General features: G+C 41.0%; 1 protein-coding gene across 1 annotated transcript; it reads left to right on the top strand.

Moving 5' to 3' along the window:
* Positions 1-112: 112 nt before the first annotated feature.
* On the top strand, positions 113-24,846 carry LOC120969231 (putative disease resistance protein At1g50180). The gene is made up of 2 exons (XM_073503208.1): positions 113-531; positions 23,315-24,846. Exons 1-2 carry the CDS (start codon positions 277-279, stop codon positions 23,537-23,539), a joined length of 480 nt encoding a protein of 159 aa, XP_073359309.1. The 5' UTR covers positions 113-276; the 3' UTR covers positions 23,540-24,846.

The raw sequence follows: 24,846 nt of genomic DNA, 5'->3' as shown, positions 1-24,846 counted from the left end.
CGGGCTCCCTGTGTAACAAATCCATTAAAGAACCTAGGCTTGCATACGGAGGGTACCTAATCTAACCAGGACAGCTACGCCCCCGACTACAAGCAGGGTACCTAACCAGGGTAACTAATTTATTGTGTAGTCGTCTCTCGTCGGACGTCTTTACTTAATCTAGCCGGAGATGATTTAGAGGGTATAAGAAGAGGAAGAGAGGGAGAGAGTAGCATAAGAGGAGGGAGAGAGGGACAGAGTAACTGCTATCTAGCTTAGGTAGCAGATTCTTCGTCCATGGCGGAGACGGCAATAACTGCGGTGCTTTCCAAGCTTGGTGAGCTAGCGGTGAGCGAGGCCAAGATACTGCTTCAGGTCGGCGACGACATCATACTACTGCGCGACCGGCTGGAGTGGCTCCAAGCCTTCGTCCGTGACGCCGACCGGAAACGCCGGGCCGGCACCGACGGGTTAACCCGCGTGTGGGTGCGCCAGACTCGCGATGTTGCCTTCGACACCGAGGACGCGCTCGACGACTTCTTCCACGAGGAGGTGCGTCTGCCTTCCCCTGCTTATGTTTTTATTTTGTTCCCCTGCTTATTTTTGCGGCAAACTGTCGATCTATTCATCTTTAATCATGGCAGTACAATGAATACCAGAAATAATAAAAATTACATCCAGATTCATAGACCACCTAGCGACGACCACAAGCACTGAAGCGCGTCGAAGGCGCGCCGCCGTAATCGCCCCTCCCTCGCTGGAGCCGGGCACAACTTGTTGTGGTAGACAGTCGGGAAGTCGTCATGTTAAGATCCCATAAAACCAACGCCTCAGAACAACGACCGCCGCCGATGAAGAGAATTTTAGATCAGAAAGATCTTACGCTAACTAAGCAATTACTCCGTAGTTATTTTGTGTATATACACTGCACACTATCTTGTTGGCACTTTTTATGGACGCCAATAACTAGCGTACGTCGGCTTTAAGGAAGAGTTCCAACGAATGATATGTTCCTCTCGAGGGTATGGTCTGGCGAACGATTATGTTTTTTCTTTTTGGAGTGTGGCGAATGATTATGTTCACTGGAAGGAGCCCCAAGAGCGAACTCCCTCCTCTCTGTATGCTTAACGTTGCTCTCGTAATGCACCCTAGTTAGGCCAAAAAAAGTTCAAAAGTTGGTATAAACTACTACCAAAGTCAAAAAAACTCGTATTTGGACCTGACTTTAAATGGCAGAACAAAAATAAAAGAGGTTTGATACCGGTTCGCCGGATTGCAACAGATCAGAATGCCTCGATTGTTCTTTATATTTATTCCTTTGCTTTTAGTAGCATCTCCACTCGCCCCCCCACCCCCTCCCCAACAGGCTCCCCCACGGCCCTTTTTTATCACCGACGCTCAAAAACCGGCCTAGTCGCGTCACCAAAAGCCCAATTTTCGTCGGTTAGGCCCGAATTTGGCCGGCTGATCCAGGCCGGACCCGGTGTGTTGGGGGACGCCCGGGGGCACCGGGGGAAGCGTTTATGGTGTTTATAAGTTGTTAGTTTACTTAGCAACACGTAATTATCATGCATGGAGAAAAAATAGTAGTGGTGCCATTCTAAATCTTTTTAAAACTGAAAATTCATAATGTTTTGTTGCTCAAACCGTAGGCCCAAGTGACAAAATATTTTCACATACAAGACACGTCCTGACAAGACCTTTCAAACTTGATCCCATGTTGTTATCTTACAACGAATTTTTCGAATAAAAAATTACCATGTCTATGCTACGTAAGTTACCATGTAAGCAATATATAAGTTATCATGTTGTTTACACAAAAATTACCAGGGCATAAAAATTGATTCCTCCAAGTTTCTCCCCAATGCATTAGAGGATAAAAATCTTGATGCCATTCTAGATTCTCTTATTATGAAAGTTCAAAATATTTTGTAGCTCAAATTATTTGTGTGACCGAGAAATCATTTTAACATACAAATTTTGTCGCGACAACACCTTATAAACTATTCCTTGTGGGTATGGTCCGACGACTTTTTTTTGGCTCAAAAAGTTACCAAGCATGGGCTAATTATGTTACCAACTCAGTTGTGCGTATATTATTGTGTTATTTACACATGAGTTATCAATGATATTGTTTAGTAATTTTTTCATCCGGGTCAAAAAGTTATCACATATGGGCTAAGTAAGTTATTAGCTATGTCGTGTGTATATTACCATGCTATTTAAGCAGAAATTATCGCGGGTATATTTTTAATAACTTTTATCCGGCGGTTAAAAGTTACCACGATGTTTGTACGTGAGTTATCAACCTTTCTGTGCGTACATAACAATGTTATTTACAGATGAGTTATCCACGGTATATTTTTCAACATATTTTTATTCATGAGTCAAAATTTAACACTTTCGGGCTAAGTAAATTATTAGATCTGTTGTATATTGTCATGCTATTTATGTAGAAGACTATCGCGGGCATGTTTTTCAACAATATTTCTCTCCGGATTAAAAATCACCCGATGTTTGTACATAGGTTATGAACTCTGTTATGATTGTTTTACCATGCTATTTACACATAATTAACCGGGGTACATTTTCAACAATGTTCCCCGGGTTAAAAAGTTACCGCGATGTATGTACATAGGTTATCAGGTCTATAGTGCATATGTTACCCGAAAAGTGCTTGCAGCCACCGGGCTCCAGGGCGCTTGATATTTGAATTTTTTTTTAAATAAACTTCGGTTGCTAAAAAAAAATCTTAAATTAACTACGTGAATACATACACACATTCCTAAGGCCCGGTAAAAGTCTGAAAAAAGATACTTTGTATTTTGAGAACTACAAACAGGAGAAAGTTTTGACCAAAATGGCACCCCATTTCTCTTAATTTTTGTTTTCGAAAAGGGGAGTTACCTCAGCCTCTGCATCAGAAAGATGCATACGGCTCAAATTATTAAAAATGAAACCAGTATCAAAGTCTCTAGTACCTCAAAGTACGAAAAGAAAACAGAACGCTCATACGAGCCTAATCAAAAAGTCACAACCGGCAGGCAAACAAAATAGGAGCACTACATGCCTATCCTATTACATGACCGCCATCCAAACCGGTTGAAAATAACCCGAGCTACCATCTCTCATCGGGTAGACGCAGTAGCCAAACGCCCCCTGGCCTCCGTCGGAGTGAGTAGCGACCACATACGGATCAATGCTGTGGCCCTGAAGATAACCTGCAAAAAGTGAAAGTTCGTTGTTGTGTTAAAAACCAAATCATTTCTGCAGTTCCAGACTACCCATAACAAGGGACAAACTCCAACACGAATGTGCCTCGCTATATCCGAATTAACCCCATCAAGCCACGTTCCAAATAACATGTTGATAGAGGTAGGTGGAGTAATATTAAAAGCAATATGAATCGAACGCCAAAGAATCTTAGCCAGCGGACAATCTAGAAAGATGTGCCTGATAGTTTCATTATGATCACAAAAACTACACCTAGCAGAACCCATCCAATTGCGTTTTGCCAGATTATCCTTTGTCAAAATGACTTGTTTATGCACAAACCACATAAACACTTTGATTCGCAAAGGTACCTTAACTTTCCAGACGTGCTTCGAGCAAGGAATGACACTAGTGTTTATGACATCCAGATACATGGATTTGACCGAGAACACACCGTCCTTAGTCAGTTTCCAAAACAATCTATCTGGCTGCTGAGACAGCTGGACATCCATCAGCCTTCATACAAGATGAAGCCAGGCCTCCCAACGATCGCCTACCAGCGTCCTCCGAAAGCTAATATTGAGAGGCGTGGACTGTAAGACGGTTGCAACGTAAGCTTCTCGACGTTGAACAATGTTGTACAAAGTAGGATATTGAAGTGCCAGGGGCGTCTCCCCAAGCCACGTATCCTCCCAGAACCTCGTATTAGCCCCATCACCGACTAAGATCTTTGCCCTGTTAAAGAAGAGGGGCTTGACTCTCGTCAACCCTTTCCAAAACGGTGAGTCAGTCGGTCGCACAGTCACCTGAGCCAATGTTTTAGACTGAAGATACTTATTTCGCAAAATCTGAGCCCAAGTAGCCTCTGTCTCGGATGAAAGTTGAAATAGCCACTTGCTAAGGAGACATCTATTCTTGATCTCTAGATTTTCAATGCCTAGACCGCCTTGGTCCATCGGCCTACAGATGATGTCCCATTTTGCAAGCCTATACTTTCGTTTCAACTCATCATTCTGCCAAAAGAAACAAGATCGATAAAACTCTAACCTCTTCCTGACCCCCACCGGGACCTCAAAAAAGGATAAAAGAAACATAGGCATACTGGTGAGGACCGAATTAATCAGAATTAATCGCCCTCCATATGACATGAGCTTCCCTTTCCAACAGCTCAGTTTCTTTTCAAAACGATCCTCGATGCACTTCCACTCCTTGTTCGTCAGCTTACGATGATGAATGGGTATACCTAAGTACGTGAACGGTAGCGAACCCAACTCACATCCGAACAATTGCTTATACGCCTCCTGGTCATCATTAGCTCTTCCAAAGCAAAACAATTCGCTCTTATGGAAGTTAATCTTGAGCCCAGACAATTGTTCAAATAAGCACAACATAAGCTTCATGTTTCTCGCTTTCGCCAAGTCATGCTCCATAAAGATGATAGTATCATCAGCATACTGCAATATGGATATACCACCATCAACTAGGTGCGGAACCAAGCCAGTAACCTGCCCCGCATCCTTAGCCCGACCTATTAAAATAGATAGCATATCAACCACTATGTTGAATAGAATCGGTGACATGGGATCTCCTTGCCTTAGTCCTTTGTGTGTCTGGAAATAGTGACCTATATCATCATTCACTTTAATCCCTACACTCCCTTTTTGCGTAAAGGATTCAATCTGGTCTCGCCAGGCCTTGTCAAATCCTTTCATACGCAAAGCTTGTTGAAGGAATGGCGATTTAACTTTATCGTATGCTTTTTCAAAATCCACTTTAAAAACCACACCATCTAGTTTTTTTGAGTGGATCTCATGGAGCGTTTCATGCAAGACGACCACCCCTTCAAGGATATTTCTATCTGGCATGAAAGCGGTCTGGGACGGTTGCACAACTGAATGCGCAATCTGCGTGAGTCGGTTCGTCCCAACCTTGGTGAATATTTTGAAACTGACATTAAGCAAATAGATAGGCCTGAACTGCTCAATGCGAATAGCCTCTGTCTTCTTAGGAAGAAGAGTTATCGTTCCAAAATTGAGCTTGAACAAATGAAGCTGACCAATGAACAATTCATGAAACATCGGCAACAGGTCACCCTTAATGAAGTGCCAGCACTTTTTGTAAAACTCCGCCGGAAACCCATCCGGTCCTGGCGCTTTATTGTTTTTCATTTGTGCAATGGCCTCAAACACCTCCTTCTCCGTAAAAGGAGCAGTCAAAATCTCATTCTCTTCCGTCTCAAGTTGAGGAACATCCTCAACCCTTGACTCATCCAAGGACACAAAACTCTCTTCCGAAGGTCCAAACAACTGCTTATAATAGTATAATGTAAACTTTCAGGTTTTCCTGACCAACAATCATCCCTTCATCTTGCCAAAACTTGCTCTTATACATTGTCAGAAATTTGTTTTCCTTCTATAGCCCAAAACGAATCGAGATTTCTACCAAAACTTGCCACGGGTATTTGGAATGTGTATATGTATCCCTAGATAAAATATCATATGTTTTTAAACTTCCAAAACACAAATTTCAAAATGTTTAAATATAGAGAGCGGTGGAGCTCGGGTGCTGCAATCCCTGTCTCATATGTTACCATTCTATATACACATAATTTACCGGGGGTATTTTTTCAATCACTTTTTTCCTCTGTCAAAAGTGACCTGGTGTTTGTAAATACGTTATGAAGTCTACGATGCGTATACTGTCAAGCTATTTATGCATGAATTACTTGGGGGGGGGGGGGGTATGTTTTTTAATAACTTTCTTCTACCACTTAAATTTTACCACGGTATTTTACATAGGATATCAGGTCTTCAGTATGTATATTACCATGCTATACATATATATAAGTTGCCACGGTATATTTTTGAACAATCTTTACCCCTCAGGTAAAAAATATAGTGTGGTGTTTGTACATATGTTATCATGTATGTGGTACATATATTATCATTCTATTTGTACATAAATTATCAATGTGTCTTTTTCAACCCGAATAGTAGATATAGAAATAAAAAAATAGATGTGAAAAATAGCTATTCCAGAATTAGATCAGCATATGGTCTTCCGAAATTTCGGAAGGACAGAGTCACCCATGTATCCAACGTCCAACCCTAACAAGTCAATTGTTAACTCTCACCAAAAACACACCTACTCCTAAATCAGGTTAACTCCATTTTGTTGTTACTATGTTTAGATCATTGGTCAATGTGGGATATGAGGCTATAGATGTCGTCGAAACCGGCAATGTGAAGCAAAAGCATGGAAATGTATGAAATGCCTGACTCCACGAGCCCTAGGGTGAGCGGACACATGGGGGCAACAACCCACGCCCATCTCCTTGCTGATTTCATCGTCGGGCAGTGGCGGCGTATGGGTTCCATCGGATGGGGAACGTTGCATGGAAAACAAAAAAATCATACGAAACACCCAAGATCTATTCTATGAAGATGCTTGCAATGAGAGAGGAGTGTGTCTACACACCCTTGTAGACCAAAAACTTTAGCGATGTAAAGATCGTGGTTGGCGTAGTCGTACACCTTCGCGGTCCAATCCGATCCAAACACCGCACGAGTGGCACCTCCGAGATGTTCACACGTATGGCTCGGTGAAGTCTCTGCCTTCTTGATCCAGCAAGCGAGAGTGGAGAGGTAGATGAGTTATAAGCTAGCACGACATGGTGGTGGTGGTGGCGGCCGCAGAACTCCGGCAACGCTTCGCCAAGCGCTACACGGAGGAGGAGGAGATGCGAGAGAGGGGTGGCAGCCAGGCTTAGGGATAACTTCCCTTGTGCCTCCCCTCTCTTTATATAGGCTAGGGACAGGGGGCGGCCAAAATCTCCTAAGGACAACCACAAGGGAGAAATCCCTTTAAATTTAGAGATAACATCTTTTGTCTAGATTTAACCCTTTAAATTTAGAGATAATACCTTATATCTAGATCTGAACGACATGGGCCTTAGGGGATGGTACGGGTAGCCCATGTGGGCTGTTGGCCCACCCCTTGGTCCATGTGGTCCCTTCCCGAGTCATTGTATCCCATGGTGGAACCCCTGGAACCTTCTAGAACCTTCTGGGTAATCTACCGAAAATATCAGAACTTTTCCAGAACCCTAAAATAAAAATTCTCTTAAACAAATCTTTACCTCCAGACCGTTCGGGAGCTCCTCGTGATGTCCTAGATCTCATCTGAGACTCCGAACAATATTCGGCCTTGCCATTATGAATATCCCAATACTGCCCTAGCATTACTGAACGTTAAGTGGGTGACCCTACGGGTTTGAGAACACGCAAACATGACCGAGACACATCTCCAATCAATAATCAATGGTGGGACCTAGATGCCCATAGGGACAACCACATATTGAACTAAGATATTTATCAGTTTGAACCACGATGTCAAGGATCTAGTTAATTCTGTATACAATTAGCTTTGTCCGTGATATGTTACTTGGCCAAGATTAGATCGTCGGTATCGCCATATGTAGTTCAATCTCATTACCGACAAGTCTCTATAACTAAAATGGCTACATATGGCGACTAAAATCTCATTACCGTTTGGACACAATGCTTGTTTAGGTATCCGCACATGTATTTAGTTTCCGGTCAATACAATTTTAGCATGGATAATAAACATTTATTATGATCAAGGAAACATGGTAATAACAATTTTATTATTGCCTCTAGGGCATATTTCCAGTAGTCTCCCACTTGCACTAGAGTCAATAATCCAGTTTGCATCATAATGATTCTAACACCCATCGATTCTGGTGTTGATCATGTTTTGCACGTTGGAGATGTTTAGTCAACGTCCTGCCACATTTAGATTTGTATGTACTTTGTAAATCTCTATGTATCCTTCCTTGATGTAATCACATATGGAGTTGAAGATGTTTGATATGTATAGTTTTCTTGTGAAACCATGACTCATTGGCAATGAAAATGGTGCCAGTGTTGTGACAATAGATAGTCATGGGATCCGATCCACAAGGAACCACTCCCAGATCTGACATGACCTCCTTCATCCAGACTCCTTCCTGCATGGCTTGTTGGGGAACGTTGCATGGAAAACAAAAAAATTCTACGCGCACGTAACATCTATCCATGGAGATGCATAGCTACGAGAGGGGAAGAGCATCTACATACCCTTGTAGATCGGTAAGCTGAAGCATTTATCAATGCGGTTGATGTAGTTGTACACCTTCACGACCCGTCCCGATCAAGTACCGAAGGTACGACACCTCCGCGTTCACCACACGTTCAACTCGATAACGTCCTCACCTTCTTGATACAGCAAGAGTGACGAAGTAGTAAATGAGTTCCGGCAGCATGACGGCGTGGAGACATTGGTGGTGAAGAACAATCTCCGCAGGGCTTTGCCAAGCACAATAGAAGCTAGGACGGAGGATAAACTAGAGGGGGTGGGGTTGCTGGCACACGGCTTGGTGAATCTTGATGTCCCCCAGGGGCTAGCTCTGCTCCTCTATTTATATGTTGAGCCATGTGGTCGTTTCTTGGAGAAAGAGCCTCCTCAAAGTCGGTTTGGAACACAAGGAAGCGTGCTTCTCTGTTTCCAATACCAGATGCCACGGTCCTCGGTATCTAGCCCAGACGCCATGGGCCTCGGTGACTGGCCCAGGGCCAGATGCCAGGGTCCCTGGCGTCTGGTCCCTGAGCTCCGCAAAACTTCCTTTTGCACCGACCTATAGCCCCGTGGGCCTTGCCCATGGCCCAACCATATCATTCTATATATCAATCGTTACCTCTGGACCATTCCAGAGCTCCTTGTCATGTCCATGGTCTCATCCAAGAGTCTGTACAACATTCGGTCACCAACATACATAAGTCATATAATACTATATCATCAACGAATGTTAAGCGTACGGACCCTACGGGTTTGAGAATGATGTAGACATGACTGAGACGCTTCTCCGGTCAATAACTAATAGCAGGACCTGGATGCCCATATTGGTTCCTACATATTCTACAAAGATCTTTATCGGTCGAACCTTTATGAGAACATATGTAGTTCCCTTTTTACGTCGGTATGTTACTTGCCCGAGGTTCGATTGTCGTTATCTCCAAACCTAGTTCAATCTCATTAACAACAAGTATCTTTACTCGTTCCATAATACATCATTTCGTAACTAACTCCTTAGTCACTTTGCTTGCAATCTTCTTGTGATGCTATATTACCGAGAGGGCCCAGAGATACCTCTCCGTCATACGGAGTGACAAATCCCAATCTTGATTCACACCAACTCAATGGACACCTTCGGAGATACCTGTAGAGCATCTTTATGATCACCCAATTACATTGTGACATTTGATAGCACACAAGGTATTCCTCCAGTATCCGAGAGTTTCATGATCTCATGGTCGAAGGAATATGTATTTGACATTAAGAAAGCAGTAGAAATAAACTAAACAATAACCTAACGGATAGGTCTTGTACATCACATCATTCTTCTAATGATGTGATCCCATTATCAAATGACAACTCATGTCTATGGTCAGGAAACCTTAACCATCTTTTGATCAAGAAGCTAGTCTAGTAGAAGCTTACTGGGGACTTGGTATTTTCTTATGTATTCCCACATGTATTTAAGTTTTCGTTCAATACAATTCTAGCATGAATAATAATCCTTTATCATGATTAAGGAAATATAATAATAACCACTTTATTATTGCCTCTAGAGCATATTTCCAATAGTCTCCCACTTGCACTTGAGTCAATAATCTAGATTACAGAGTAATGAATCTAACACCCATAGAGTCTTGGTGCTGATCATGTTTTGCTGACGGAAGAGGTTTAGTCAACGGGTCTGCCACATTCAGATCCGTATGTATTTTGCAAATTTCTATGTCTCCGTCCTTGACCTTTTCACAAATGGAGTTCAAGCATCTCTTGATGTGTTTGGTTCTCTTGTGAAACCTGGATTCCTTCTCTAAGGCAATTGCTCCAGTGTTGTCACAAAAGATTGTCATTGGACCCGATGCACTGGGTATTACACCCAGATCAGATATGAACTCCTTCATCCAGACTCCTTCATGCGCTGCTTCCGGAGAACCTATGTACTCTGCTTCACACGTAGATCCTGCCACGACGCTCTGCTTGGAACTGCACCAATTGACAGGTCCACCATTCAATATAAATACATATCCGGTTTGTGACTTAGAGTCATCAAGATCTGTGTCAAAGCTAGCATCGACGTAACCCTTTACGACGAGCTCTTCGCCACCTCCATAAACGAGAAACATATCCTTGGGCCTTTTCAGGTACTTCAGGATATTCTTGACCGCTGTCAAGTGATCCACTCCAGGATTACTTTGGTATCTCCCTGCCAAACTTATGGAAAGGCACACATCAGGTCTGGTACACAACATTGCATACATAATAGAAACTATGGCTGAGGCATAGGGAATGACTTTCATTTTCTCTCTATCTTCTGCCGTGGTCGGACTTTAAGTCTGACTTAACTTCACACCTTGCAACACAGGCAAGAACCGTTTCTTTGGCTGGTCCATTTTGAAATTCTTCAGAACTTTTTCAAGGTATGTGCTTTGTGAAAGTCCTATTAAGCGTCTTGATCTATCCCTATAGATCTTGATGCCCAATATATAAGGAGCTTCACCGAGGCCTTTCATTGAAAAATTCTTATTCAAGTATCCTTTTATGCTACCCAGAAATTCTATGTCATTTCCAATCAGCAATATGTCATCCACATATAATATCAGAAATGCTACAGAGCTCCCACTCACTTTCTTGTAAATACATGCTTCACCGTAAGTCTGTATAAAACCAAATGCTTTAATCACATCATCAAAGCGTATATTCCAACTCCGAGATGCTTGCACCATTCCATAGATGGATCGCTGGAGCTTGCACACTTTGTTAGAACCTTTAGGATCGACAAAACCTTCTGGTTACATCATATACAACTCTTCTTTAAGAAACCCATTAAGGAATGCAGTTTTGATGTCCATTTGCCAAATTTCATAATCATAAAATGAAGAAATTGCTAACATGATTATGGAAGACTTAAGCATCGCTATGGGTGAGAAAGTCTCATCGTAGTCAACCCCTTGAACTTGTCGAAAACCTTTTGCAACAAGTCGAGCTTTGTAGATAGTGATATCACCATCAGTGTCCGTCTTTCTCTTGAAGATCCATTTATTCTCAATGGCATGCTGATCATCGGGCAAGTCCACCAAAGTCCATACTTTGTTCTCATACATGGATCCTATCTTATATTTCATGGCCTCAAGCCATTTGTCGGAATTTGGGCTTGTCATAGCTTCTTCATAGTTCATAGGTCCACCGTTGTCAAACAACATGACTTCCAGGACAGGATTACCGTACCACTCTGGTGTGAAACGTGTTCTGGTCGACCTACGAGGTTCAGTAGTAACTTGATGAAGTTTCATGATCAACATCATTGGCTTCCCCTCTAGTTGGTGTAGGCATCACGAGAATGTTTTCCTCTGATGTGCTACTTTCCAATTCAAGAGAAGGTACAACTACCTCATCAAGTTCTTCTTCCTTCCCACTCACTTCTTTCGAGAGAAACTCCTTATCTAGAAATGACCCATTCATACCAACAAAGATCTTGCCTTCGGATCTGTGGTAGAAGGTATACCCAGTAGTTTCTTTAGGGTATCCTATGAAGAGGCAATTCTCCACTTTGGGTTCGAGCTTATCAGGCTGAAGCGTTTTGGTTGCATCCTCAAACTTTAAGAAACGATAGCTTAGGTTTCTTGCCAAACCATAGTTCATGCGGTGTCGTCTCAACGGATTTAGATGGTGCCCTATTTAAGGTGAATGCAGTTGTCTCTAATGCATAACACCCAAATGATAAAGGCAAATCGGTAAGAGACATCATAGAACTCACCATATCTAATAAAGTCCGGTTACGACGTTCGGACACACCATAATGCAGTGGTGTTCTAGGTGGCGTGAGTTGTGAAACAATTCCACATTGTCTTAAATGAATGCCAAACTCGGAACTCAAATATTCGCCTTCGCGATCAGATCATAGAAACTTTATTTCTTGTTACGATGATTCTCCACTTCACTCTTAAATTCTTTCAACTTTTCAAATGTTTCAGACTTGTGTTTCATTAAATAGGTATACCCATACATACTTAAATCATCTGTGAAGGTTAGAAAATATCGATACCCGCCATGTGCTTCAACACTCATTGGACCGCATACATCGGTATGTATTATTTTCAGTAAGTGATTAGCTCGCTCCATTGTTCCGAAGAACGGAGTTGTAGTCATCTTACCCATGAGGCATGGTTCGCAAGTATCAAATGATTCATAATAAAGTGATTCCAAAAGTCCATTCGCATGGAGTTTCTTCATGCGCTTTACACCAATATGACCTAAACGACAGTGCCACAAGTATGTTACACTATCATTATCAACTTTGCATCTTTTGGCATCAATATTGTGAATATGTGTATCACTATGATCGAGATTCAACAAGAATAGACTATTCATTAAAGGTGCATGACCATAAAATATATTACTCATATAAGTAGAACAACCATTATTATTTGACTTAAATGAATAACCATCTCGCAACAAACAAGATCCAGATATAATGTTCATGCTCAACGCTGTCACCAAATAACAATTATTGAGGTCTAAAACTAATCCCGAAGGTAGATGTAGAGGTAGCGTGCCGACCACGATCAAATCGACCTTGGAACCATTCCCGACGCGCATCGTCACCTCTTCCTTAGCCAATCTTCGTTTATTCCCTAGCTCATTTTTTGAGTTACAAATATGAGCAGCCAAACTAGTATCAAATACACAGGCGCTACTATGAGCATTAGTAAGGTACACATCAATAACATGTATATCGAATATACCTTTGTTCACTTTGCCATCCTTCTTATCTGCCAGGTATTTGGGGCAGTTCCGCTTCCATTGACCATTTCCTTTGCAGTAGAATCACTCAATTTTAGGCTTGGGTCCAGCTTTGGCCTTCTTCATGGGAGCGGCAACTTGCTTGCCATTCTTCTGGAAGTTCCCTTTCTTTTCCTTGCCCTTTTTCTTGAAACTAGTGGTCTTGTTAACCATCAACACTTGAATCTCCTTCTTGATTTCTACCTCCTCCGACTTCAGCCTCGCGAAGAGCTCGGGAATCGTTTTTGTCATCCCTTGCATATTATAGTTCATCACGAAGTATTTGTAGCTCGATGGAAGTGACTGAAGAACTCTGTCTATAACACTTTCAACTGGAAGATTAATTCCCAGCTGAGCCAAGTGGTTATGATACCCAGACATTTTGAGTATGTGTTCACTGACATAATTGTTCTCCTCCATCTTATATCTATAGAACTTGTTGAAGACTTCATATCTCTCAACCCGAGCATTAGGTTGAAATATCAACTTCAGCTCTTGGAACATCTCATATGCTCATTGGTGTTCAAAACACTTCTAGAGTCCCGGTTCCAAGCCGTAAAGCATAGCACACTGAACTATCGAGTAGTCATCCGATCGAGCCTGTCAGGCGTTCATAACGTCTGCATTAGCTCCTGCTTCAGGTCTGTCACCTAGCTGTGCATCAAGGTCATAATTCTTCTGTGCAGCAATGAGGATAATCCTCAAGTTACGGACTGTCACCTAGCTGTGCATCAAGGTCATAATTCTTCTGTGCAGCAATGAGGATAATCCTCAAGTTACGGACCAATCCGTGTAGTTGCTACCATCATCTTTCAACTTAGCTTTTTCTAGGAACACATTAAAACTAAACAGAATAGTAGCACCGGCCATTTATCTACAACATAGATTTGGAAATACTATCAGGACTAAGTTCATGATAAATTAATTTGAATTAATCAAATTACTTATAAACTCCAACTTAAATTAACATCCCTCAAGTTATCTAAGTGATACATGATCCAGATCAACTAACCCATATCCGATCATCATGTGAGATGGGGTAGTCATCAATGGTGAATATCTCCATGTTGATCACATCTACTATATGACTCATGTTCAACCTTTCGGTCTCTAGTGTTTTGAGACCATGTACTAGGCTCATCAAGTTTAACCCAAGTATTCTGCTTGTGCAAAACTGGCTTACACCCATTGTATGTGAACGTAGAGTCTATGACACCCTATCATCATGAGGTGCTTCGAAACGACGAACTTTAGCAACGGTGCAAACTCGGGTAGAACACTTTTATCTTGAAATTATGTGAAGGGATCATCTTATAATGCTACCGTCGTTCTAAGCAAAATAATATGCATAAAGGATAAACATCACATGCAATCAAAAATATGTGACATGATATGGCCATCATCATCTTCTTCTTAAGGATCCATTTGTTCTCAATGGCCTCTCGGTCATCGGGTAGGTCTTCCAAAGTCCATACTTGTTTTAGTACATGGATCCTATCATGGATTTCATGGCCTCTAAACATTTGTCAGAATCTGGGCCCATCATTGCTTCCTCATAGTGCATAGGTTCATTGTTTTTTTGACTATATATTGTAAGGCAACAGCCTCACAGTCTTTTATTAAAACAATGAACCAGATAGTTTACAAAGTTACAAGTTAAAGGCATGGAAAGAGAGGAGAGATTACTTACAAAGAGAGTTTAAGGTAAGGCGGCTATCCAAGAAGTTAGGCTATTCCTATATTTACAATTGATTCTATGAGCTAAAAGAGAAATGTCACGAAGAAAATTTCTCCTCCAGGATCTGAAAGAAGGCAACTCATTTCTGAAAATCTTCCCATTTCTTTGTGTCCAAATATTCCAAGTAGAAGTGAAGACAACCTCTGAGAAGAAAGGGAAACCAAAATCATTCCTAGTAGTTGAAGCCATCTCATAAGTAGTCTGGTTAGGTTGAACAATCCATGAAATGCCCAGGTAATTCCAGACCCGTTGACTGAAGTTGCAAGTGAAGAAAAGATGGGCTCTGTCCTCATGAGAGGCAGAGTGACACAGAACACACGTGTCATCCTGGATAATCCAATGCCGCCGCTGCATCATGTCCCTAGTGTTAAGGCGATCCATCAAGAGGATCCAGCCAAACACCTTAAACTTGAGGGTGCAATAACTTTTCCAGATCCACCTGAAAATGGGATCAACCACAATGTCCGAAAAGCAAGACATGTAATAAATCCTTGAATGGTAATCTCCAGACTTTGATGGCCATTTCCAGACATCCTTTTCCCCCTCCTGAAGGATAACCAAAGGCAGCAAAGCTTGAAGCTGATTAAATTCCTCAAAGGCCTCAGCAGATAATGGCAGATGAAAATTGTCGGTTGGGTCTGACAGTTCCATCATATCCTTCATGGTGAGAGTGTCATCAATCACAAAAGAGTGAAGCCTCGGAAACCGGTGTTGCATGAAAACCGCATTGTTACCAAGCTACCATCGATCCAGCCAGAAAATCACCATATCCCCCGCCCGCACGTGAGGGACCTCAAACTTGCAAAACCTATCATTCAGCTTCAGCACATCCCTCCACCAGAAAGATCTGCAGCTTTGAGTGACTTGGGGTGGTGCTGCGGCATAATATGTGTCCCAAATGAGAGATACCCAGGGCACATCCATCTTATTAAAGAACTTGAAGAGATGCTTGATCAACAAGGCATCGTTCTGTATACTCAGGTCAAGAACGCCAAGGCCTCCCAGTTTCTTAGGCTGACAGACCAAATCCCAAGCTGCCAATGATTGTCGTGGCGTATCCGTGTTCCCTCTCCACAAACACTGCCGCATGATTCGTTCAATCTTCTTCAAAATGCCCTGTGGCAGCGAAAGAGTGCACAAGAAGTATATTGGCATAGAACTAAGAACAGATTGCAAGAGTTGTAGTCGGCTCCCTTGATTCAACAGGCAAGAAGACGCAGATAATCGTCTCTCAATGCGATCCACCAAAGGCAACAAATCATAAATTGTTGGCCGAGAGGTACCCATGGGCAATCCAAGGTAAGTGAATGGCATGGAACCAACACCACACCCAAGCAAAGTAGCAACACGCTTTCCCTCATCATCGCTCATAGTGATAGGTATCAAAGAGGACTTACTGAAATTGACCCTCAGTCCGGTTGATTTAGCAAAGACCTCAAGCATTTCCTTGAAAGCAATGAGCTGGCTGTCAATAGCAGGAAGAACAATAAGATTATCGTCCGCGTACTGAACAATCGGATAATCCATCAAAGATGTTGGGATAGGTAAGGTGAGAATGTTCCTTGAGCACATTTCATTAACGACCGATTGAAGTAAATCAACAGCAATCACAAAGAGTAAAGGAGATAATGGATCTCCTTGACGAACACCCGATCGACAGACGAAATGATTACCAGGCACTCCATTTAATAGGACCGAAGAGGAGCCCGTGGACAAAATGCTCTCAATCCAACTTGTCCAACGATTGTCAAAACCCTTACATTTCAAGAACCTGAGAATCAGTTCATGCTCGATGGTGTCAAACGCCTCCGTGAAATCAAGCTTAAGAAGGCTGATAGGCCTCTTGGAAGCTTTGCATTGGTGAATGTATTCAAAACACTACGCCAGGCAATCCTGAATGGATCGACACCGAAGAAAGCCATATTGGTTGCGGTGAATACATTTCAAAATCACACCCTGGAGACGATTAGCCAAAAGTTCAGTTAAAAACTTCAAGCAAGTATTTGTCAATGATATGGGCCGGAAATCACCAACATATTCAGGGCTCAACTTCTTGGGAATGAGGGTGATAAGAGATGTATTCAGACACTCCAAATTGCACTTCCCATCATAAAGCTCTTGGACAAGCTTCATAAAATCCTCCTTTAAAATAGACCAACAATTCTTTTAAAAAAAGGCCAGTAAACCCGTCTGGTCCCGGAGCACGATCAGAAGGCATGTTCTTAATTACCGCATCCACCTCGGAGTCCGTGAACGGTACAGATAACTCCTCTAGACCATCAACCCGAGAAATTAATGTGTCTAGATCAAAACCCATTTGAATGCCTTTCGATTGGCCCATGCGTTGATTGAAGTCAGTCCAAAACATCCCAGCCAACTGCTGATGGTCAGTGACCACATCACCGTCAACTGACTTGATCGAGGAAATGGTGTTCCTCCGATATCTTTCCATTGCCATAGCATGGAATTTTTTTGAATTTTCCTTGCCAACTTCGATGTTTCTGATCGTGCAACGTTGTTTCCAATAGATAAACTATAACAATTCTACGGAAATTGAACTCCGGCCAACTCAAATGCCTAATTTTCTCAAGATCATCAAGAAAAATAACCACTTTATTGCAATCAGCAATGAGAGCTTTGACTGTGGACAGGTTGAGATGCCATTTCTTTAGAGCATATTAGAGGGATTTAAACTTAGCAGAAATGGTTAAGGCAATAGACGATTTGCCCACTGGCCTGTTCCGCATAGTGCATAGGTTCATTGTTGTCTACAACATGATGCCCAAGACATTATTATCGTAGAACTCATGTACAGTACGTGTCCTTGTCGACCTGCGAAGTTCGGTAGAAGCCTGATTCGAAGTTTGTTGATCATCATTAGTAGCTTCCTCTTTAGCTAGTGTAGTCACCACGGGACCATCTTTCTGTGTTGCACTACTGTCCAATTCAAGAGAAGGTTCAATAACCTCATCAAGACCTACCTTCCTCCCACTCACTTCTTTCGAGAGAAACTCTTTCTGTAGAAAGGATCCATTCTTGGTAACAAAGATCTTGTCTTCGAATCTGTGATAGAAGTTATAATGAGTCTTTACAGTATCCTATGAATACACACTTCTCCACTTTGGGTTTGAGCTTATCAGGCTGAAGCCTTTTGAGTTAATCATCGCACCCCCAAACTTTATGCAATGATAGCTTATGTTTCTTGCCATACCATAATTTATACGATGTCGTTTCAATAGATTTAGATGGTGCCTAATTTACAGTGAATGAAGTTGTCTCTAATGCATAAATCCAAAATGATAGTGGCACATTGGTAATAGACATCATAGAATGCATCATACCCAATAGAGTATGATTACGGCATTCGGACACACCATACACATTGTCTTAAATGTATACCAAACTTGTAACTTAGATACTCACCTCCACGATCAGATCACAAAAAAATTATCTTCTTGTTACGATGATCCTCGACTTCATTTTGAAACTCCTTGAACTTTTCAAATGTTTAAGACTTGTGTTTCATTAAGGAAATTTACCCCTATCTACTCAAATAATCTGTGAAAGTCGGGAAATGATATCCACCTTGTGCTGAAATAGTCATTGGACCGCATACATCGGTATGTATTATTTCCAACAAGTCGATTGCCCGATCCATTATACCGGAAAACGGGGTTTTACTCATCTTGCTTGTGGGGCCTGGTTCACATGTTTCAAATGATTCAAAGTCAACTGATTCTAGAAGTCCGTCAATTTGGAGTTCCTTCATGCGCTTTACACCAATATGACATAAGCGGGAGTGCCACAAGTATGCGGTGAAGGCGGCTTGAACTACATTGGTATTTCCCCAAAGAGGAAGGGATGATGCAGCATAGCTACGGTAGGTATTTCCCTCAGTGATGAGACCAAGGTTATCGAACCAGTAGGAGAACCACGCAACACTATGTAAACGGTACCTGCACACAAAAACAAATAATTGCAACCCGACGTGTAAGAGGGGTTCTCAATCCCTCCCGTGTAAAAAGATAGATAAATTTGTGGTAGATTGGATAAATAGAGCTCGCGGAAATGCGAAATAAAATAAATAACAAAAATTTGCAGCAAGGTATTTTTGGGTTTTTAGATTAATAAATCTGACAATAAAAGTGAATAAAATTGATCTCAAAGCAAATATGATAAAGAATAGACCCGGGGGCCGTATATTTCACTAGTGGCTTCTCTCGAGAAAAATAGCATACGGTGGGCAACAAATTACTGTTGGGCAATTGATAGAGCTTCAAATAATTATGACAATATCCAGGCAATGATCATTATATAGGCATCACGTCCAAGATTAGTAGACCGAATCCTTCCTGCATCTACTACTATTACTCCACAATCGACTGCTATCCAGCATGCATCTAGTGTATTAAGTTCATGGAGAAACAGAGTAATGCAATAAGAACGATGACATGATGTAGACAAGATCTATTCATGTAGGAATAGACACCATATTGTTATCTTTAATAGCAACGATACATATGTGTCATGTCCCCTTCTGTCACTGGGATTGAGCACCGTAAGATCGAACTCATCACAAAGCACCTCTTCCCATGGCAAGAAAAATTGATCTAGTTAGCATAACTAAACCAAAGATTCGAAGAAGAAATACGAGGCTATAAGAAATCACGCATATAAGAGATCAAAACTCAAATAACTTTCATGGATAATATAGAACTGATCACAAACTCAAAGTTCAGCGGATCCCAACAAACACACCACAAAAAGAGTTACATCAAATAGATCTCCAAGAGACCATTGTATTGAGAATCAAAAGAGAGAGAGGAAGCTATCTAGCTACTAACTACGGACCCGAAGGTCTACAATGAACTACTCATGCATCATTAGAGAGGCACCAATGAGGATGATGAACCACTCCGTGATGGTGTCTAGATTGGATCTGTGGTTTTTTGGAACTTGCGGCGGCTCGAATTGTGTTTCATCGACTCCCCTAGGGTTTTTTGATTTTTGGGGTATTTATAGAGCAAACGGGCGGTGCGGGAGCCGCTAAGGTGGGCACAACCCACCAGGGCGCGCCTGGGCCCCCAGGCGCGCCCAGGTGGGTTGTGCTCCCCTCGAAGCCCCCTCTAGTACTTCTTTGGCGCGCAACGTGTGTCTTCTGGTCCAGAAAAAATCTCCAAATAGTTTCGCTGTGTTTGGACTCCGTTTGGTATTGATTTTCTGCGAAGTAAAAAACAAGCAACTGGCACTGGGCACTATGTCAATAGGTTAGTCCAAAAAAATGATATAAAGTTGCTACAAAATGATTGTGAAACATCCAAGAATGATAGTATAACAGCATGGAACAATAGAAAATTATAGATACGTTGGAGATGTATCTGTGGTACTATCATCATTTACTTTCCATCTTTTGGCATTAATAATATGAACATATGTATCATTGCTATCGAGATTCAACAAGAATAAACCATTCACATTGGGTGCATGATCATAAAAGATAGTGTCTATTCATATAAATAGAACAACTATTATTCTCGGATTAAATGAATAACTATATCACAATAAACAAGATCCTGATATGATGTTCGTGCTCAACGCAGGCACCAAATAATAAATATTGAGTTTTAAATCTAATGCCTAACGTAGACATAGAGGGAGTGTGCCGACGATGATCACATCAACATGGGAGCCATTTGAACATGCATCGTCACCTCGTCCTTAAATACTCTCCACTTATTTCGCAGCTCCAGTTTAGAGTTATAAATATTTGCAACTGAATACCCAGGCGCTACGACGAGCACAGTAAGGTACACATCAATAACATGTATATCAAATATACCTTTGTTGACGTTGCCAGCTTTCTTATCTACCTTTCCATCTTTCTTAGGGAAGTTTTGCTTCCAATTGCCATTCCCCTTGTAGTAGAAACACTCGGTCTCAGGATTTGGTCCAGCCTTGGGTTTCTTGACGGGAGCGACAACTGGCTTGCCTTTTTTTCTTGAAGTTTTCTTTTTTCCCTTACCCTTCTTGAAACTGGGGGTGTTTTTAACCATCAACACTTGATGTTGTTTCTGGATTTTTACTTCCGCGGTTTTAAGCATCGCGAAAAGTTCAGAGAGCGTCTTCTCCATCTCTTGCATATTATAGTTCATCACAAAGCCCTTGTAGCTTGGTGGCAGTGACTGAAAAAACCATGTCAATTGCTACTTCCTCGGGAATAGTAACCCCAATGTAATTGAGGCGATTCGCGTACCCAGACATTTGAATACATGCTCGCTAACGAAGTTGTTCTTGTCCATCTTACAGCTAAAAAACTTCTAAGGCTTCATTCCTCTCCACGCTGGCGATCTTGAAACACCATTTTCAGCTCCTGAATCATCTCATTAATTTTCCCCGTGGTGCTCAAAACATTTTTGGAGCCTAGGTTCTAAGCCATAAAGCATGGGTATCGAGTACTCATCAACTCAAGTCTACCAAATGTTCATAGCATTTATAGTTGAGGGAGCAGGTGGCACACCTAGCAATGCATCAAGAACATCAACCTTCTGTGTAGTACTGAAGATAACCCTCAGATTACGGACCCAGTCCGTATAGTTATATGACTCATGTTATATGACTCATGTTTAACCTTCTATTTTTTTTCTTACGGACCTCAGATTACAAGTTTCCATAAAAAAATTGATGATCATTCCCATAAAGTTTCAGATTTTTTTAAATCTTTTGCTATGTTTTTATTCGTGGGTGCACCGAGCCGGGGTGTATAAAAACCAATCTCTATCATCTATATGACTCATGTTTAACCTTTTGGTTCTCCGTGTTCCGAGTTCATGTTTGTACATATTAGGCTCCTCAATTTAACAAAGTATTTCTTCATGTGTAAAACTGGATTACACCCATTATATGTGAAAAAAGAGTCTATCACACCCGATCATCACGAGGTGCTTCAAAACGATGAACTTTCTCAACGGTGCATACAAAGGGAAAACACTTTTATCTTGATATTCAGTGGATCGATCATCTTATAATGCCACCGTTGTTCTAAGCAAAATAAGATGCATAAAAGACAAACATCACATGCAATCAAATATGTGACATGATATGGCATTTGCCTTCCTTCGCTTTTGATCTCCATCTTTAAAGAGCCAAATGATCACTATCAACTCCGGCATAGCACCATGAACTTCATCATCTCCGAGGTGTCGTCATGTAGTTTTCTTCGCCAACTATTCTTTTACAACCATTGCTAACTCATATCGATAAAGTAAACAATTACATGGTCATTAATGATTGACACATAGGTAATACAACAATATTATGACAACCCTATGGCTCCTGGCGGTTGTCGTACTCATCGACATACAAGTCATGAACTATTAAAAAACATGATCATCTCATACATCACATATATCAAATCACATCTTGATCATACCACATCACAACATGCCCTGCAAAAACAAGTTAGACGTCCTCTACTTTGTTCTTGCAAATTTTACGTGGCTTCTATGGGCAACATAATAGAACCGTTCTACAACAACCGCCGTTGTCAAATCAGTTTATTAACATAGTACAGACGCAAACGCTCATACATACGCGCATACACTCACCCCTATGAACACACAGACGCACACCCTACCCCTATGAGCACCTTCTAGAGACTGAGCCGGCATATCATCTTGAGTTTTACGAAGTCACCGTAGGCGTCTCGTCGTCGACGGGAACGTCTCCTCCCACTGAAAACGCATAGCCGAAAATCCTAAAATAAACCCAGGAATAATGCGGGCACCAGGATTTGAACCCTGGTGGGCTGAGAATATCACTGTCCCTCTAACCATCCAACCACAGTAACTAAAGTGGGAGATTGTTCCCACGCTGTGGCTTCCGTTGTCTATGCACACGTAACTTCCTAGGTCATTTTCATTCTTTCTTACTTGCTGCTTCGTGTTACAGCCAAGTAGCCAACCTTTTTAGCCAACTTGACAGACTGAACTTAATTGCAGAAAGATAATACACAACATTCTAATTATTTCGATAATTAGATTTCTAATTTACGTCTAGAATTGAACTAGAAAACAGAACTCATATGAAGGAAATCCAGTTTGATAAGGTACGTATTTATGCACTCCATTTATGTGGAAATAGGATATGCCCATCCGATTGATAAAGATTGTTTCCATCTGAGACATGCATGTCAAGACTAACGACGACGGCTAACTGTGTACTGGACTTAGTCAAGGAAACACGTGGGTACGATATATAATCTGATTTATACATGTACATGAATATGTATTCTAAAGACACCTATATTTCTAATTAGAATGCAAAACAAAATATAGGTAACATTTTGGAAGTTTTTTAATGCTTCCATTGTGTCTTCATTTTGAAAGTCTATAGGCCTGCAAGATTTCACGTTTTTAATCATTTGTGTTTATTCAGCTCCTTTTGTAAGTGATACATGATTTTTCTGGTTAAAAACAGGTCGTTGGTCTAAAAGGTCATGGTTGTCGCCGACGGTGGAAAACATTGCGCAGATACTTTACTGGTTTCTTTACAAATATCGTGGTCCGACATGGGTTGTCCGATCGAATGAAAATTATCAGCAATAGACTGGAGAATATCTCACTGAACCAAAAGGAATACCAGATTGTGCATACACCGTCGGTGGTATTGTCATCTTCCACCACGGCCATTGCAGCTTGGTAAGCTAGACTCATACAATTTCAAATTTACTGTGACTGCATGTACTCATGTGTTGAAGAATATCTTATATCTTAAGAATATCTTATATCTTATATCTTATATATTTACTAATTGGACGCACCATACGAGCCTCCACATTAATCCACATCAGCAAGATTAAATTAGCCATTATATTTAAAATTTAATGGTCTAGATCTATTAATAGAAGATACCTTAATTGTTTTTAGAAAAGAAACACCACGTACAAAAAGTATATAGAAAGGAAGTCCTCGCACTAACAAAAAGGAAGAAAAGAAGTCCTGACCACCCACGATATACCCTTCGTGAAAGTGTGAAGATAAAAAAAAATTAAGCCCACATGTACAGTATGAAAAAAGAAGTCCACATCCTCAAAAAAAAAAGTCTCAAAAAACACCTATGTACGCACACCCTAAAAAACACCTATGTACGCACTGTCTCAAAAAGATCACCCATCCCAAAAGCATGCACGTAAAAAAATCACCGTGTCTTTCTTCTCTCTTTTTTTTAGTTGGCCGTGACTTCTATCATCTTTGGCAAAAAATGACACGTAAAAAGAAGTGTGCGAGCCCCATTGAAAGAAAGTCCACATCGCATATTCTAAAAATAAATAAAAAACACTCGCATGTTTCCTTGAAAAAAATAAAGACACATAGAAATAAAGAATTGTACCCAATAAAGAATCTTCAAGCCTCACGTTAAAAAAACAGAGTCCATATATAACTTTTTTCTGTACATTACAAATGCAGAATGTATAAGTCAAAAGTTCTGTAATGGTCATCATAAAAGATGATCAATTAAGATAAAATAAACAAGAGACAAACAAACAAATATCTGTATAATGGATCAGGAATATCTTTATTATTTAGATAAGTGCTACCATGTGGATCCAATTCACAAATATTATTTTCTATATCAGAAAGATGTGTATCTGGCCATAAAGGATCAAATTAATACATACTTTCTCCTTACATGCCAAATAGATGTACTTGACACAATGATAGGAAGGATTCATTCATAAAAATAATGGCTATGCAACATAAAGGAAAAATGGATGCACTATTTATAATCTTAAATCTTATAAATATGTGTATATCTTTATTATTATGATTATTTGAATAATAAAGCATTTGTCAATTTGTATGATACGAAGAATGTTCACTCCAGCATTTTAAATGCTAAAATAATTGTGAAGGTAATTATACATCCCTATAATATCTAGACCATGCGAACGCATAGGATGATGACTAGTATATCATAGTTTTAAATAGCGGGCTATGTCTAGTGGCGGA

This window comes from Aegilops tauschii, chromosome 7 (genome assembly GCF_002575655.3).
Source record: "Aegilops tauschii subsp. strangulata cultivar AL8/78 chromosome 7, Aet v6.0, whole genome shotgun sequence".
In the NCBI taxonomy this organism is placed as follows: Eukaryota; Viridiplantae; Streptophyta; class Magnoliopsida; order Poales; family Poaceae; genus Aegilops; species Aegilops tauschii.
Note: the sequence above shows the minus strand (reverse complement) of the source record. Positions and strands in the feature narration are given on the sequence as shown.

Bases quoted from the DNA above. Each gene is read 5' to 3' on its own strand.
- LOC120969231 (XM_073503208.1), top strand. From the start codon at position 277: ATGGCGGAGACGGCAATAACTGCGGTGCTTTCCAAGCTTGGTGAGCTA. The intron at 532-23,314 runs GTGCGTCTGCCT...GGTTAAAAACAG, and splicing joins ACGACTTCTTCCACGAGGAG to GTCGTTGGTCTAAAAGGTCA.